This window comes from Panthera uncia, unplaced genomic scaffold, assembly GCF_023721935.1.
Source record: "Panthera uncia isolate 11264 unplaced genomic scaffold, Puncia_PCG_1.0 HiC_scaffold_1505, whole genome shotgun sequence".
Lineage (NCBI taxonomy): Eukaryota > Metazoa > Chordata > Mammalia > Carnivora > Felidae > Panthera > Panthera uncia.
Window position 1 is genome coordinate 24,329 of NW_026058146.1, and position 18,858 is coordinate 43,186.

General features: G+C 39.0%; 1 protein-coding gene across 1 annotated transcript in view; it reads left to right on the forward strand.

Moving 5' to 3' along the window:
* LOC125917119 (probable cation-transporting ATPase 13A5) overlaps positions 1 to 17,605 on the forward strand; it is a gene marked incomplete at its 5' end in the record, with an annotated part of 40,542 nt that extends 22,937 nt beyond the window's left edge. Inside the window, 5 exons of the mRNA XM_049623386.1 lie at positions 3,042 to 3,216; positions 5,449 to 5,651; positions 10,691 to 10,779; positions 13,099 to 13,179; positions 15,107 to 17,605. Coding sequence (XP_049479343.1) covers positions 3,042 to 3,216; positions 5,449 to 5,651; positions 10,691 to 10,779; positions 13,099 to 13,179; positions 15,107 to 15,367 — 809 coding nt within the window. The remainder of the gene's footprint in view (positions 1 to 3,041; positions 3,217 to 5,448; positions 5,652 to 10,690; positions 10,780 to 13,098; positions 13,180 to 15,106) is intronic.
* Positions 17,606 to 18,858: the final 1,253 nt, after the last annotated feature.

The following is an 18,858-nucleotide window of genomic DNA, read 5'->3' on the forward strand; positions in this document are numbered from 1 at the left end:
GTGGCTTACAATACCATTGCTCTGTAGATAGTCAGCTGGTCTAGGTCAGCTGAATCTGATCTGTTTTAGGAGGTAGATCAGTTGGTCTTGCCCCAGGTTAGGGGTTTCATTCAAGTCAGCTCCACATTTTTAATTCTGGAGCCAGGCTGGCCTAACAGACCTGAGCATGATCACAGAGAGTGAGCATTGCCATGCAAGCAGGCCTCAAACCTCTAACATCTCTTCGGCCAGAGAAAATCACAAAGCAAAACCAAAATTAAAGGGTGGTAAAGTGCACTCTACCACAATGAGGCCAATAATTCAATCTAGCACAGTCTCTGTGTAAAAGAAAAGTCAGAAGCTCAGCGAGCATCTGAGAAAGAGAGTACCGGAGAGCAGAATACACAGAGATGCAATTAGACTTCTCTCCATTATCCACAGCCTACTTAGTCATTTGGTGGCCGTCTTCTTCCTTGAGTGCAGGAACATGGGAAGAACTAGAAACACTGTAGCCTCTCTGCCTTCTGTGGCCCCAGGGCACAGTCTCCTTGCATTGACCACAGTCCACATGGTGCCCCTTCCTTGCGTGCCATGCAATGACTTCTCACACCAACCATCCAGAGTGAGGCCAGACTTTACAACTTAAGGGCACAGCCTCCACAAGACTGCCCTTACTTTAGACCTCAGCCATAAGTTTGGGGGTCCCCATGACACCCACAAGTCTGATTAGCTGGCTGCAAAATTGGGGGGTTCTTCTTCTCCCCATAGGTTCAGTGATTCATATCAACAACTCATTCAGGGAAGTGCTATACATATGATTCCAGTTTTATAATAGCAAAGGGATACAAATCAGAACCAGCCAAAGGGAGAGTGAGGTCTGGTGGGAGGATCCCCACACATCCATTGTCCTCTTCGTGGGGTGTCAGTTTGCCTTATCTTCCTGGCATATCAATGTGTGACAATATGCAGAGGATTGCCATACAAGGAAATCCACCTGAACTTTGGTGTCTAGAGTTTTTATTGGGGTTTCATTATTTAGACATGATTGGTGGAATCATTTGCCATGAAGTTGATCTCAATCTTTTTATTTTTCAAATTTCTTTTTTTTGAGATTTATTTTTGAGAGAGAGAGAGAGGGCAAGCAGGGGAAGGACAGAGAGAGAGGGAGAGAGAATCCCAAGCAGGCTCTGCACTGCCAGCACAGAGCCTGATGTGGGGCTTGAACTCATGAACCACGAGGTCATGACCCGAGCTAAAGTCAGGAGTTGGATGCTTAAACCAGCTGAGCCATCCAGATGCCCCAAGTTGATCTCAACCTTTGGTGTCATGGCATCTATATGCTGGATTATCATTTTATCACCAACTCTCTTTATGCCTGCCATCTGTCATCTTATTTGCATAAACCATCATTGCTATCATGAATAAAGACACTCCTATCAACTTAGGAAATCCCAACAACTTAGAGGATACATCCCAGGAACTGGGAATAAAAGCCAACCAAATTCTTTATTACAACCCATCTTTGTCTTCCATTAGACTTCAAGTTCTTTGGGGCAGATGAGATGACCTCCTCATCTGTGCATACTTCACAGCTTGCAGCCTAGCACTGTCCCAGGCAACTATTGATTAAATTGGTAAAGGTAAAGCCTTAGGTGCACCTGGGTGGCTCATTCAGTTAAACCTCTGACTCTTGGTTTCAGCTCAGGTCGTGGTCTCGCGGTTTGTGAGTTCAAGACCTGCATCAAGTCTTCATGCTGACAGTGCAGAACTTGCTTGGGATTCTCTCTCCCCCTCTCTCTCTGCCCCTTCCCTGCTCACTCTCTCTGTCTCCAAATGAATAAATAAATAAATAAATAAATAAACTTAAGCAAAAAAAAAGGTAAATCCTTAGATAGTCATAGAGCTTTAGAGTAAAAGAGTTGGAAGAGACTTTGGAGACCATTTAGATATTCCAACACATTCATTTTATACTTGAGAAAAATGAAGTACCAGAGGGTTCAGGTGATTACCCAAGAACCCACCGAGCAAACGGAAGACCTACTTTAGAGTTTTATCATCCCAGACTGGACACCTGCTCCTACCACCCTACCCCTTCATTCATGAACACAAACCTTAGCATACACAGTCTACTTTCTTCCTTACATCAAAGAAACCAATGATTTGCTATGAAAAAGGAAAAGGTATCAGCTATGAAGACAAGAAGTGAAACACGACTCTTGTGTAAACCTTTGATGTAATGTATCTAATTCCTGACTTTTCCATGCTTCTTCCCTGCACTGCCCTAAGAAGTAAAGTACATTCCATTTTCAATAGCTTGTTAGAACATATGGCTCCTAAGAAGGATGCAGTCTGTTGTTTTTGTGGTTCTGTTTAATCTCTGCCTATCACCTATCCTTTAAATTAAAAAAAAAAACATAAACTCTAGGATCAAAGCTATAATACATTTTAATACTCTCATCTGGAAGCAAGACTGTTTTATTTTTCCTAACCAAGCTTAATACACTCTAGCAGTTCTCCATTTACACACTTATCCAGCAGGGAACAGAACACACCTCTAGCATCTATCCTGGTACACTAAAGTGCTCAGAGAATGTTGGATGAATGAATAATAAAATCGGTACTTAAAAAATAATCTCCAGCATATGAAGATTAATCTAGCCTGATGCCTCTTACTCTCTTTATCTTAAACTCTCTGCCTTCCTACCAGCACTGAGAGATCATAGTACTGCTTATCCATGTGGAAGGCCACCTTTCTATTTTACATACCTTTCCTGGTCATCTTGTTGTGAAGAAAATATATGCACCATGAAATATGGTAAATGTATTATTTATAGAGCTTTTAAACCTATTACTTTTTGTTTCTGAAGGTGAAACAAAAGCATGGAAGAGGCAAAGGCTGGTAGCATTGGATATACACCTAAGCAATGTGCTTCCCTAGATGTAAACCCTGAGTTCATGTTTGCTGAATCTGAATCCTAACGGAAGTCTCAAGATAACAGGCATCTCAATCTTCTATTGTCAATAATGAAACCGTAATAGGGGAAAATGCATTTGTCTTTCAGTGAGTTCAACTCATGCCTACCCCAAACTGGCTCCTTACCGACTGGCCGGACAGCTCCTCTCTCCCCCTCTGCTGCTCTCAGTCTTTTTGAACACCTGTTTCACCTGCATTGTGCAAATCTGTGCATTTCTCTATGTGAAGAAGCAGCCCTGGTATTGTGAGGTCTACAGATACAGGTAAAGTTCAGTTTTTTTAGTTTTCCTTTCTGAAGGTGATACAACGAGTGCCCAATGTCACTGTACAACTTGGTTGAACATACACCCTAAATTTTTAATTAACAACAGTTGGGTCTCCAGGGTTCTATGCTACCAATGTCAGGATAGAACACCAAACACAGTTAATAGGTGGAGTCCTGGGGTGAGCCATGTCAGTGGATGGGGGGGGGGGGGAAGATCTTCACATTGGTTGTTAATGTGTAGACTAAATGTGTTTAGTAAATGAATGCATTCATTCCCTGGTGGTTTGGTTATCATATAGACCAGAGGTCAGCAAACGTTTCTTACATAGGGCTAGACAGTAAATACTTTAGGCTCTTTGGACTAGACAGTGTCTGTTGCAATTACTCAGTACTACTGTTGTAGTGAAAAGCAGACATAGACAATCAATAAAAAGTAGGTGTGACTATGTTCCAATAAAACTTTATTTACAAAAAGAGGTGTTGAGTTGGATTTGGCCTATGGACTTAGTCAGCTGACCTCTGATTTACAAGAGAGATTGGCTTAAATTAGCTTGAGTTTTTCAAGCCTTGAGGTAAGGCTTGGACAAACTCCTCTTCACAGACTCCATGATGCTCCTGAAGCACCGGAGCCCCAGCAACCAGTGAAAGATTGAAAAACTACTGAATGATGTCTAAGATTGCCATTTACACCCTAAATTCAGCAATTCAAGTATTATTGCTTGGAGTAGAGAATTCATTTTTGTCTCAAAACCAGATTTTTCTCCTCATCGGAAGGCATATATTCAGATAAGTAAAATTCTGAATCTGGGAGACAAGCAGGGATAGCTAAATGGATGATGGCTAGGTAGTCCTGCCTTTATCACTAACCCTGCAACACTAGACCTTAACTCTCTTATCTGCAATGTAAGTATAACAGAATAAATATATTTTTGTGTTAAACTCTATAATTCAGGCCTTCTGGTCTATCTGTCTTGTGCAAAAACATTTTGTGACTACTGATTATTTGTTTCATTAATGTACTCAGCAAACATTAATTGAACATCTACCATATGCCAAACACATTGTGGGACCCTAGGGAACCAAAGATATTAAGACTTAAGTCTATTTATTGGGAACTAATTTCATCTATAAACAGTTACAAGAGTAAAAAGTTTCAAGCTGAACAAGAAAGCTGATACAAACTAATTTGTGAGTTTGGAGATTAAAAAAAATAAACATTGCAAATAGATCAATCTGGACTGGGAAGGCTCATCTTTTAAACAAATGTTTTTCTGAGGAACTATTCTGTGGCATTTCTGTGCTAGGTGTTAAGGCGTTGTAAATTTGGGTAAAATCACAACAAAGTAAACCCAAAAGAGAAATTCCATATTCAAGGAACTCTCATCCCAGGGGTGGAAAATAAAAACATGTGAATGAATAATTGCAGAACAATGAGCTAAATACAGCACTGGAAGCAAGAACAGAGAGCAGTAGGCAAACTTTCCAGTGAACTAAAGACAACAGAGGGATGGAGACGGAATAGAGTATTCGACCCAGGCGTGTGCAAACTGTAGTACTTGGGGAACAGAAAATTTTCCTATGTGTTTGGAGTATAAGGAGCAGAGAAGGGCTGGCAAAAGATAAGGGCAGGAAGCCAGATTCGAAGATTTCTGGGCTTGCCTGAGAAGTTGGCATTTAATTTATTAGCAAAATAGAGCCACTGACACTCAGAAACAGGAGAGGGTCATTCTTGGATCCTCAGGAAGAGAGTGATATAGAGCAGGCAGATTCATACTCAGGACCTAAGGTAGTAGGCTTATATTAGTCCTCAGAAGAGAAAACAACACATACATACTCTCTCTCTCTCTCTCTCTCTCTCACACACACACACACACACACACACATGTGCCCACCACAACCCTCCCCCAACATGCACGAATGCACACACATGGGCAGCCATGGTTCATTTGTTCTGAACTGAAAGGAATTTCATAGAAAATTATCATCCAAGCCCTTTCAACACAAATCACTTGTTCTAAATGGAATGAGAGACAAAGAATAATTTTGACTTGTTCTAAGTGTTATTTCTGCTTTGTCATTGCAAGAGGTGAACAAAATATGTCTTGGTAGTTACTGGCTGGGACAATCTGAAAGCTGAGACCCCATGGCAGTGATAAACTTTTTTTGTTTTCCCGCCACCTGGATAAAAATAGAATAGAAAATCCTATAAATGTTGGCGATTCTCTTGTAGTGAGTGCTTTCTGGACAACCAAAGTAATTTCTCAATGAATATGAGTTTGGAGAGAAATGGGACTGAAAATACAACGCTGATTCCTGGTTCAGTTTTAAGTTTTGAGAGTACCACACTGTGGCCCCTCACCACCATCAACTGTATCACAGCAGCGTTTATCTTCTCTAAGGGAAAGCCATTTCGAAAACCCATCTACACAAACTGTGAGTATATGAAGTTTAATTTTCCTTCCATTTCCCCACCCTCCCCAGGGTTGCAGTTCAGTGGTAAAGTGATGGCTGAACTCTGGAATGAAGTATCTACAAATGGTTGTATAATGCTTTTGTGACTTGCTCTCATTCTTACAAGCTCTCCCTCTAGTTATCCACCATTTTTTTTTTGTTATTTTCTTTCACTTTCTGTATTTTCTCAGCTTTATCTTGCAATTAAAAAAGAGGGGTGCCTGGGTGGGTGACTCAGTAGGTTAAGCATCTGACTTCGGCTCAGGTCATCATCTTGCAGGTCCTGAGTTTGAACCCCACATCAGGCTCTGTGCTGACAGCTCAGAGCCTGGCTGGCGTCTGTTTCAGATTCTGTGTCTCCCTTTCTTTCTGCCCCTCCCCCAATTGCACTCTCTCTCTCCCCAAAATAAATACACGTTAAAAATTTTTTTTTAAATGTAATTCCATTAAAAAAATTTTTTTTTAATGGAGTATTGAAGGATAATTTTCATGAGTGGTAGAAACCTGGGCAGGAAACTCCTTATGTGCAGACACACACATGCATTATTAAATAGTTACGAGTCCTGTCCTGTTGTGAGTCATCAAGAATGATTTTGAGTATATATATCCAGATACTTTGTAAAAGACTTTTCTAACCAATTCAGATACAACTTGACCTCTTTGTAGCTGCACAACATTGGGCAAGTTACTTTATTCTGTGCATTTCTTGAATCACCAGTGAGGATGAACACATTTTCATGATTTTAGCCATCTCTTCTCTGAATTGCCTACGTACATTTTTATCCATTCTTTTCCAACAGGGTCACTCTTCTATTTCTTATTTATTTGTATGAGTTGTTTATTCCTTTGCGATTTTCTTCCCATTGCCTTTAGGCACAGAGAGGTTTTTCCCATTGCAAAATCAGGTAGATTAGAATTTCTCTTGTTTTTTAAATTTCTTTTAATGCTTTTTAAATCTAATGTTAATTTCATCATACAGTTTGAAGTAGAGATCAAACTACTTTATCTAACTAGTGGTTCGTTTTCCCAGCAGATTTTACTTAATATTTCTTTTCATCATTTATTTCTCAACCGATTATATGCCACCTTTATCATACCTACATATTCATGTATATTTATGGCTTCATTATATACATAATTTATATTATGTGAGTTTTTATATTTGTTATATACTTACATATTAATTTATATACAATTAATTAGTTCCTAGACTATCTTTTCTGTCTCATTAACATGCCAGCTTATTCTTGGTCTATCACTATACTTTAAAAATTATAGTTTCATTTATTTAGCTATAGTTTTATAATAAGTTTTAATAAGCAGTTAGATTGATGTATCTTCATTACTCTTCAGTTTTCAAACATTTTTTACTTCTCTTTCTTATTCATCTTTCCAGATAAACTCTAGAATAAATTGTAAGGCTTTTTTAAAATTCCTTTTTTGAATTTTGATACTTTGGGGAAATTATAATGTTTACACAATTAAGTCCTCAGTTTTAAAGACATACTATATTATGCTCCTCCATTTGTTCATTCTTTATTTAAAAAAATTTTTTTTAATGTTTGTTTTTGAGAAAGAAGGGGGCAGGGCAAAGAGAAAGCTGAAGCAGGCTCCAGGCTCTGTGCTGTCAGCACAAACCCCTAGATGGGGCTTGAACTCAGGAACTGTGAGATCATGACCTGAGCTGAAGTAGGACACTCAACCAACTGAGCCACCCAGGCCCCCCAAATTTTATAGCTTTTTGATATCTGCATTTCCTGTTGGATTGATTTTGTGTGTGTGTGTGTGTGTAGTGTTTTGTTAGGTTTATTATTAGGCTTGAAAACTCTGACTTTTTCTTTCCTGGGTCTATTCTTGACAATTTGCAAGAACCCAGTAAAATAATCTGGCTCTAAATCCTTCCTTTGAAAGATTTGTGTTTTTTTTAAAGGACTCATTTGTTACCCTCTTTCTATTATTTTATTTTATTTTATTTTATTTTATTTTATTTTATTTTATTGTTTTAATGTTTATTTACTTTTGAGAGAGAGAGAGAGACAAAGTGTGAGTGGGGGAGGAACAGAGAGGGAGACACAGAACGCAAAGCAGGCTCCAGGCTCTGAGCTGTCTGCACAGAGCCTGACAGGGAGCTCAAACTCAGGGGCTGCCAGATCATGACCTGAGTTAAAGTCGGACACTTAGCTGATTGACCCACCCAGGTGCCCCAAATTATCCTCTTTTTAAACTGTGTTTTCACATAAGAAGTTTTCCCCTAGATATTTCTAGTTCATTGAGATTGAGTCTCAGCATAAGATTTTGAGTCGTATGTTCTTATAATTTTATTTCCTTTTATAACTCTTTGAATATTCTCATCCTGTATGTGTTACCTTTTTCATATATTCTTACAAGAACGATATTTTTGCTGGTTTTCTTTAAAAGACCAGTTCTCAGATTTAATAAATTCTGTATGCTTTCTCTTTTCTAACTTATTAATTTTGCTGTTTTCATTTTTTCTTCCTTCTTACTTTCTCTGAAAAAATTGTAATGTTTGAATTGACTTTATAATGTAAGTATTTTCTTTTGATTCTTGTGAAACAAGAAAATCATTCAAAATCAACAGTTTGGGCCACGTTCTTTACATTTTCACATGTCTCTAATTATGACTTGATTTCTTCTCTGACCCACCTAGTTTTCAGAATAGAGAGGTTTCCTTTTCAAGTGGAAAGGGATTTCGTTTTCATTCCTCTAGTCCTCTTTATTCAACAGTCTGCAAATGGACTTGATTTGCTTTTTTTGTCCCAGCTGATGTTTCGAATTTTGTGTTAAATCTGTATGTTAGAAGGGATTTTTCATTAAATTTAGTTAATAATTTCTAGTTTTATTGTCCTGATCAGAGAACCTGGCCTGTAAAATTTCTGCTCTGGGGAATTTACTATAGTTTTGCCATCGTATGGCATAACCTGCAATCTGTAATTTTCTAAATAAGTCATAGATATTAGAAAAGTAAGCCTCATTCCTATTCCTAAATTAGAAATATACCTTGACTATGTTAAACTAGTTTTAGTAATTATTTACCATTCTATCTATTGTCATTACCACACCCCATTTTTTTTTTTGGTACAGCTGTTTTTTCAAAGGTTTTGAGAGCATGCTAAGACCTTCCTTTCATTTTATATTTTCTATAAACTTCTTCCTGATTTTCTTATGATATTTTTTAGTTTTGATTCAGTGTTTGATAATGCCCTTGGCTCTTGTCACAACAAATCAAGATTCTGCTTTATGTTTTAAGCTAAATCACTTATAGTCCTTTTTTTGATTGTGAATGTATTTTACAAGGAGGATATGATATATTGCTTTGGCAAGTACTTTAGTTTGAACAGTAACTACAAAGCTTTTTACATACATTGAATTAAGTGAGAACCGAATTAGTTACATCATAGTGACTTAAAGCTTGTGGGTAAACTCAAGTCCTACATCGAAAATAACTGAAAATCTTAAGTTAAAAACAAGTTTTATAAACAAATATTCTAACAACAGAATCTCCTAAGTCACTTAGTCTCAAAAGTCCTTGGAACTTTCTAGTACAATATCAAGCAATTTTATTTTCAACTCTGTATCTTTCTTGATAGCCTTTGGCAGATCAACTTTATAATGAGACGATCTAGAAAGAATACAAACTTAATCTTTATGGAAACAGATGTGACTATTTTCAAACCCTTCCCTTCCTTGCAAACAATCTGTAGTGTCTTGCCCAGGACATGTCTTCCCAAATGACGTGTGCAAAAAGAGTACCATTCTTTCAAGCTTCCTCATCAACAGCAACTGATCTAGGGAGGCAACAATCACTTCCGTTCATCATTATGTTCTCCAATCAATGCTGAATTACATGAAGGCCTTATAATTTTCCTTCCACACTGGTCTTAGGTCTTATAAATTTATAAGACTTAGGTCTTATAAATTTCCTTCCACACTGGTGTTAGGATCCTTTATATCATGGCAACACTGATGAAATCCAATTGTTTGGGCCTGAAGGTGCTAATCTCATCAGAAAACATTTGTAAGGCCCATCTACAAAGTGTGTAAAAGCTCTGTGGATGCAGACGTGGGTAGGGCCGGAGGGATAAAAACAGTGGTGTTGGCACAGTGCATCCTGGGAAGTTTAAGCTTCCTAAAGCAAAGCCATTCGGGCAGGTTGGAGAGAAAGAACCCAGCAGATGTACATGATAGCTCCTCATTCTTTCAATTCAGAGTCCTACAGAAGGGCATACAAAGTCACTTTTAAGAGGTTACAGTCTAGTAGATGCATAAAGATCTTGCAAAGCAGAGTGTTACATAACCATATGAAAGAAAACTTTGTGAGAGAGGCCTGGGTAGTCCTTAAAAAGAACGTGGTATCTGAATTGGGCTCTTTAAGAAAAATTTAAGAAAAACTGCCAAGACATAAAGAATATCCGCTATACAGGGTACTTTGTGAACAAAGTCCTCCATGGAGGTAGCAGGTTTGTGATTTAACCCCCCTCCAACACATAAGAAAGAGCAATAAGAGACTAGAACAGAAAGGCAGATGGAAATTGGATTCCATTCAAGGAAGACCTTGAATATCAGTTGAAGACCCTTGGACTTTATTCTCCAGGCAACAAAGAATGCAATGATACTAAGAGGACTGACCGTTCATCCATTCATGCACAATTCACCAGACACGCAGTGATAAAGCACTGGGGCTTCTCTGGTGACCCTTCACGTAGGCTGGTCACTGCAGGGCGTCCCGACCCTCCTGGACTTCTCAGCTGACGTGACTCCTTTATGGAGTGTCCTGTATTAGATCAGCAGTTTTCCATAGCACGCCTTTCAAAGGAAAGATGTGAAGCTGTCACCTTTGTCTGGTAAGCATTAGAACATATTTTAAAACATATGAGGATCTATCAAAACATCTGAAGATAGAGCCGATATTTGCCCAACAGAGATAATTGATTCTGCAGTGTGTGCCAAATTATATGAAACATTCGTTTAGCATCTAAAAATAACGTTTGGTGTTTCTTCAGATATATTCTCATTTCTGCTGATATCTGCCTTGGGCCTCACAGTTTTCATTCTGTTTTCTGACTTTCAAGATATATATCGTGGAATGGAGGTAAGTGGTATTCATTTCCACCTCTGGAGTGACTCATATGTGCAATGGGACCATATTTGCACTGTAATTTGCAAGTCAGGTATTACCGTATTCTCTCCAACCATTTCATGTTGTGAGGCTATTCTGACTTCCTAGAGGAACAAATAACTCATCACACATATGCTAACCTCTGCTTGTTCCCATATCATCTGTATTATCAATCTAGAACATTTATCCTATTCACACCTAAAAATGCTGTTTGGATACTTTATTCATCCATGTTATGCTAATATGATAAATTGATGTGCTAATTCAGTAATTCTTCAAGTGTCGTTTTTTAAACATATAGTAGAAATCCTTTATAATGTAGTTGTAAGGAGTAAGAAAAAGTAGACTTGTAGGCCAATCATGTTCTGTCAGACATTGACTATGGGGAGTTTTATTTCGGTGGGCATCACTTAACCCAAGGGGTGGTGGGTTAAAATAAAATTTAAGAAGAGGTCATTGAACCCATTCTTAGAGCCAGCATTGTGGGAGAAATGAAAGAGAGGGATTGACTCTTGCAGTCTATAGTTTTGTTGAGGACATTGTGTCCTATGCGAGTGAAATGATGACATGGCCACCTGGGACCACCTGTGCTTGTAGAGGGTGTAGGGAGAAGTGGGAAGAACACAGGAAGGAGGAGCTCTCACGGGGCCCGTACCCTGTACCATCATGGAGGGCCTCATGGTGGAGGCTCAACTTGATCTGGGTCCACAGGATAGGCTGGATTTTGCTAGGTAGGAGGTAAGGGTATTTCAAAGCAGGAAAACAGCCTGAGCACAAGCAGAGAAGGCTGCAAGAATCTCTTTTGTCTTGGAAATGCAAAAGAATGTAAGGTGGCCGAAATAAAAATCGAAAGCAAGACTTGTTTCACAGAATGCTTGGAGGATTGGCAAAGCCTGAGGCAACATGCTGTGGAATGTGAGGAAGGCGTGGTGTGGCTGGACAAAGGTGGCCAGGGGAGTTTGGGCTTTCTCCTGAGAGCAACAGAGAGTCAATGAAGATATCTGAGCAGGCTTTCCAGCAGGGCTTTTAGGACAGCCTAATTACGTGATGGCAGCCTAATTACGTGATGCTATATGCTTGAGCAGAGAGTCTATGGAGGGAGATGCAGTTAGGAAATGAGAACCTAGACCATTTAGTCACTTACAAGACATTATGAAGCTCCAGAGCATGCTTGGCACTAGCGAGCCCAAGATGTGTAAGGCGCGTGGGCACAGCTCTCAAGTAGTTCAGAGGCTAGGAGGGAAGACCATCCTGTGGGCAGATAATTCCAAAGCAGTGTGACAAGTGTTTTCCAGGCCAAGGGATGGAGAGGAGTCCTCTCAGATCAGGGCAGGAGCAGCAGGGAGGGGAAGGACCAGGTTCTCCACTACGCTCTGACCCACTGCCAGATCTCACAACAGTCTCCAGACAGCTCTGCACCCAGGTGCTCTGTCTCACAACCCGGAGAAAGGCTGTCTCTACATGACGGGAGAAAATAAAGCGCAATAACCCGTATCTGACTGGGGATGAGAATTGCAAGGGGGCAATCAGATGCTGTGGAGGATCTGTGGTTTTAGTCCCAACAACAGCTCAGCCCCCATATTTGACTTTGGGATCAGAAAGGGAGTTGTGGGAGTAATCTTTTGCCACTGATGCCAGCATGGGAAGTTGTAGTGTTAATACCTATCATTTAATCATAATTGGTGGCCAATAGGTACCCTTGAATCCTTAAAAGGAGGTGGGTTGTGTGCGTTCAACGTTGATCAAGCCGTTAGACTTAGGGCTGGGAACCTTGGTTCGGAAAGTTTCCACCTAGTATCAAAAGTAACTGGTAACCTCTGTGCCCTTTATGTTTTACTCATACGTCAATTTCACTGAATGAATGAACTCCAAGTAGATTTTAACTTTGGGAGGATTAGAAGTGATAGCATTATTAGATGAATGACTTAACCCTGCATCCTCTTACCTCCATTTGAAAAGATAAAAATGAAGAGAGACACACAGGTTCCAAAGTGTTTTGTCTCATGTCTGTGACCCATGGCACATTTTACCGAATGTTTACTCTCAGGCAGTGGAGGAAACACAGGCCAAGAGGCAGTCAGTTCTGATTTGAATTCTGGCTCTATTTATTGATTGGCTTTGCATCCTTAGGCAACGCACTGACCTCATCTGTGAAGTGGAGAAAGCAATGCCTACCCTCCAAGCTCAGAGAGCTGTTACAAATACATAAATTAAATAAGATAATGTTTATGTGTGTGTGTTTTCAAAATTTAAGGTCTGCATGGTATAAAGGTAAGATTCTTTTTTTAACAGTTTATCCCAACACTGATATCATGGAGGGTTTCGATTTTGGTGGCAGCCCTCACCCAATTCTGTGTGGCCTTCCTCATAGAGGTAAATTTCTGTACATCTCTTACACTCTTTCTGGGAAAATAAACAAATAAAGGGTCTCATTCTCAACACATACCTGTTTTTTAGATGGACCGTTTTTGTCTCCCAAAGTGATAGTTATTAACGGTTTGTAAGAACTGTGCATGTTCTCTTTGGGGGAAACTCTTGGAGAGTGATTTAAACTTCTCTAAAGGCTGCATAGAAATGTTCTCAGGATCCATGTTTAGCATGGAAGGCAAAACATCAAATTAACTCTAATTTTTGTCTCCCATGAAGGCATCGTAGTGTATTTTTCTAGTATTATCAATAAGCTAGTAGAGACTAGACCAGGTGACCTACAAGCTCTAAAATTCAATGAGACCTTTCAGCGTGAAGAGCTGTCTTCAGAAGGGCTTCCTTAATTAAGAGTGGAAGGAAACCATTGCTCATCTAGTCAATTCTTACTCTTGAAAGTCTTCCCCTATAGTATTTTTCTTCTATTCACTGTCATTAAATGACTTTGCCTACTCAGTGAAAGTCCTGGGTATTATTTTTTTTAAGGGACAGTTTAAAAAAAAAAGATTCATGTGTTGTAAATCCCTTGGGAAAAGGGTTCAAACAAATCTATATAAATATATGTGTGTGTGTGACACACACATCATTGTATACAATGAGTGTAAAATTTCTCATACTCTAAGGAATTCCATTTGAGACTATATATATTTTTACGTATTTTATTTTTTTTAAGTTTTTATTCATTTATTTTGATAGATAGAACATGAGTGGAGGAAAGGCAGAGAGAGATGGGGAGAGAGAGAAAATCCCAAGAAAGCTCTCTGCTGACAGCACAGAGCCCAATGTAGGGCTCAATCTCACAAACTGTGAGATCACTACCTGAGCCAAAAATCAAGAGTCAGATGCTTAACCAACTGAGTAGCCCAGGTGCCTGAGACTATAGAGATTTTTAAATAACCCAAAGGGGGAGAAAAAAAGCCTACATGTATGAAGGTATTCATCGTAGTATTATCTATGGTGGTAAAATTTTATTTTATCTTAATTATAAAACATTTTAATGTTTATTTATTTTTGAGAGAGAGACAGAGTGTGAGCAGGGGAGGGGCAGAGAGGGAAAGAGACACAGAATAGGAAACAGGCTCCAGGCTCTGAGCTGTCAGTACAGAGGCTGATGTGGGCTCGAACTCATGAACCATGAGATCGTGACCTGAGGCAAAGTTGGACGCTTAACCAACTGAGCCACCCAGGTACCCCTATGGTGGTAAAATTTTAGATTCAACCTATATGTTCAAAAGTAGAGATGCTGTTTGTTTAAATCAATCGTTATACACCAATTTGAAAAAATGGTATAGGATCATTAAAAGTGATTATTGAGAAGACTATGGCTACATGTGACAGAAAGTCTAGCATAACCAGAAGTGGAATGCAAAATTTGACCATTCCTATTATAAATGTGTAAACATTGTGAGTGCATGTGAACATAGAAAAAAAGAGAACCCTCCCCAAACGGAAAGCAAAACCCATTTGATTTCTAGAGTTCCTCCATTCATTCAACAAACCATCAGGGGCACCTTGTAAGTGGCCTGTGGCAGGTAGCAGTGATTTTTTTCTTCCTTTTCTCGATTTTGAGTATGTTATTTTGTTATCATTTCAGTCTGGCAGTAAAATAATTCTAAGTGAATCACCAGCCAGGATTTAACTAGGAAATCTGTAGAAATGAAAGGCTGTAAGCTTTTGGTGTGAACACAAGCACACTCCCTTCTCAAGGGAGAGAACCAGGGAGCTGCTAGACTTGGTGGGGACAGCAGGGAGTAAAGTTGCCGCAGAAGCAGCTTTAAATAAGTACATCTGAGAGGCCCCGGGTGGGCGGTGAGCACCCTGGCTGCAGGGGAATGTGGAAGGATGGTTTGATTGTTTTCTCCACCTGATTTCTCAGGATTTCATCCTTCAAAATCGAAAGCTCTGGCTGTGGATCAAAAAAGAATTTGGATTCTATTCTAAAAGTCAATATAGGCACTGGCAAAAAACACTGGCAGAAGATTCCACCTGGCCTCCCACAAACAGAACGGATTATTCAGGCGATGGTGAAAATGGATTCTACATCAACCGTGGCTATGAAAGCCCTGAACAGATTCCAAAAGCGAAACTCGAATTGGAAGGCCAAACCACAGAACAGCATTTTTGGACCAGGCTGTAATCAGAATTATTGTCATATGGGGTTAACAGCATCTCCTTGCTCCCAGAAACTAACATATTGTGGAGAGGTGATGACAGTCTACCTCTACCTTTCTTTATCCATCAGAGAATTCAAGGTGCATTTCTCGATGTATTGAACCTTGCAAAAAAGAACCTTAAATATGCTTATTTTGACTGTATCCTCCACTACTGAGGAAAAACATGAACTTCCTCGATTGTCTTTTTTTTTTTTCCTTAATATTGCATACCATTATCCTGGCTGAAATGCCCAAGCTTTTATGGTAGTGAAATTAGTGGTATGAACATCAGTAGAAGGAAAATTCAAGAAGAGTTTGGTCTTTGAAAGTTTCACCAATATATCTTTATTTTCACAGACAAATAAAAGAATGTGGGGGGAAAAAGTCTTTCTGTCAATAAATTATCACAGGTTTACTGAACCTTATATTCACTTGCGAAGACCATTTATGTACTTATCTTTGCCCAAGGTCACAAAATTCCTCTTTTTGCTTCTTTTGTATGGCTTTTATAAAGAAAGAAGAACTGAGATTTCCTTCAGAAAAATTAACTCTGTAATAAGTAGAAAATGATGGAGGTGCCTGTTAACTGCCTGTAATCTTGGCTTGGGCACAGCTTATATCTAAGCCAACTCCACTGATGTTGGCATCACCCAAAGTATATTGTTTTGGGAGCAGTGAGCCTGAAAGTCCGTGGTAGATCACAAAGATAATGGGACAAATGTTAAACTATACTTTTCACTTAAAGAAGCATGACAGTTTTATTTATTTTTTGCTATGGACAGATGAAACCCTCAGGTTCTAAGTCAAAAAGTTGGTTCAAACTCAGCATTGCTCATCTTAAAACACAACCCTGGAGTAGGGACTCCTAATGTTTGTGTCTACAGCATGACAAGCATCAGGCTGCTGAACGACCTCAAGTCCATTTCATCTTTTCATTATTTTACTCAATCATTATGTGCGCACTAATGGCCACAAGAAAAGGTATATCCTCTGTAAATATATTCTGTACGCTATTACCTTTAATATATATCTACCTCTCGGTGACCTTGAGAGGACATACATCTTTAGTGAATCTTTTAAATTAGCTAGTAGGCTTTCCTTGTGACCATAAATTGAGTTTTGCTAATTTAACATATCTTTAATGGCTCATAGGCAATTAGCTAACCAGTTCTATCCCACGAGCTCCAGTTATGTGCCTAACAGTGATAGATGCATTCAATAATACCTTTATAATTCTGTAATCCTTAGAGCTGAAAAAATGTTTTTAACATTTCAGCAATGCATTGCTGTATATAGTACTATATACTTTGTTATACACACCAGCAGCATAAATGCAAATTCCTATAAAAACAAACCCTTTTTATTTACATTTTATTTGCTTTTTAACCTTTTCTTGGGTGGATGGCTTTAGAGAGGGATTATTTTAAAATGTGTCTAATTTAGTGACTACCAATGAAAGATGAAAAGACAAAGCAGAATTCTAGATTAAGAAATGTATGCCAACCTAAAATATATGGCAGCTCAGATTTCTTGAACTGGCGTTATTTGTATTTAGTAATTTGACCTTCAGAATCAGAAGATTCAATTGACACACTATGACATTTAGATAACATAAAAAGATTAAAAAAATCTTTATTCAATAAATGTACAGCCTCCCTTGCCCAGTTTTTCCAACACCCTATTAGTTATCTGATAGATGATGATATTTATTTCATAGATCTTTTTGTGTGTGTGTGTGGGGAGGGCACATAATAAAGTTGAACCCTATGCTTGACTTTGCTGAAAGTACTCTCAGAGAAGGGCTTAATAGTCTTGGAAGAAATGTTTGATAAAAGCACAATGAGCATGACCCTGGGCAGTCTTAAGCTGCCCATCATGAAGAATGGACATTTTTATGGGAAAACTGATGACTACCTTTGTGAGCTTTCCTCTCAGGGTGAACACCACTGGAGCCTGAACACAACCTATGTGGAAAAGATATCATCGAATTCAATTTAGAAGTGCATTTGTGACCCAGCACAGCTAGGACTGCCTTGTGGAGTGGAGGGGTCTAGAATTCACTAGTAAGGTTTGACCTGAAGATCCTCAGGAGGCCCTTTCTGTCTCCACTTCCGTTCCCTCTCCCATCGGCTGGTGTGGTAATCCCACCACACCCGAGTCTCCTGCTTTGGGTAAAATTTGCCCTCTGCAGTCATACTTTATTAAAAGGTAAGCACACCCTGGGAAAGGTAACACATTAAGCTGATGCCAATTTCACCCTAGTTTGACAATATTAGAAAAATTCCTTTTTTTTTTTTTTTTTTTTTACTATTACTTGAAAGGAGAGCATAAAAGGAAGAAGAAACTTAATGTAGAATAAAAATGAAGGGGTGACTTTGGATCATGGTATCCGGTAGAAGACACCCACCTCTCCCAGAGGACAAGTGGAGGAAGAGGGAGTTTGGGAGTTATCTGGAGACAGAACTGGTGTCATAAGAAAGGGAACGGATTAGACAGGGAACAAGGAAGAGAGATGGGGTCCCTATCATTGATAGGGTCATAGACCCTATCTATTCATTGAGTCTTCTGTTTAGTTACTTTATCTACCACGTTCCTTATTCCCTGATCATACCCTCTCACCCCCATTTAATTGAACTTTTTCTTTATTTAATGTCATGCTTTTAATTATGACATAAGAAGGATATCATTGCTTAGCAGTGTGGTTGGTAGGGTAATGTTACAATGTCTGATACAATCCTAGGGTATTGAGACCTGCATTCACTTTTTTCCACCTGCTGCCAACAGGAATTACATTGGGAACATATTAAAAAGTAATTTGTTTCATTCAACATATAATCAACAAAATGCAAGAATAAAATCATGACACTCCTTGACTTACAGTAAAAGCCTTAAACAGTAACACGAGATATTGTTTTCTAAAAATGGCATTTCAAACCTACATTTAATGATCTCTTGTTAGGGTTAAAAGGGTCAAACCCCCGAAATACTTCAAAGAAAACAATGTAGCTCCGTAGAACAGAACAACCCACTCTTGCTGTTCACTCCTGACACATACTCCTGACAAATGAGTGACTTCCAGGGAAATCTGGATCCCAAACACCAGAGCAAAGGACCCCAGCTCCCATCCGCCCCACCCCCATCTGCACAGGAACTAGGAGCTAGGAGTCCACCCTCAAATGGATTGTGAATCAAAGCTCCTCAAACTGCCTAACCAAATGCTCAATTTCCCAGTTTCTTTTTTTTTTTAATATGAAATTTGTTGTCAAATTGGTTTCCATACAACACCCAGTGCTCATCCCAACAGGTGCCCACCTCAATGCCCATCAATTTCCCAGTTTCTTTTCTGTTCAGTTAGATGTCAATCTGAACAATTTGGGAATCTTAACATTTCTTTTAAAACCACATACAAATGGCTCTTCATTCCTCTGGCAAGTACAAAATAGCCCACCCTCAGGAGAAAGGAAACCAATATTTA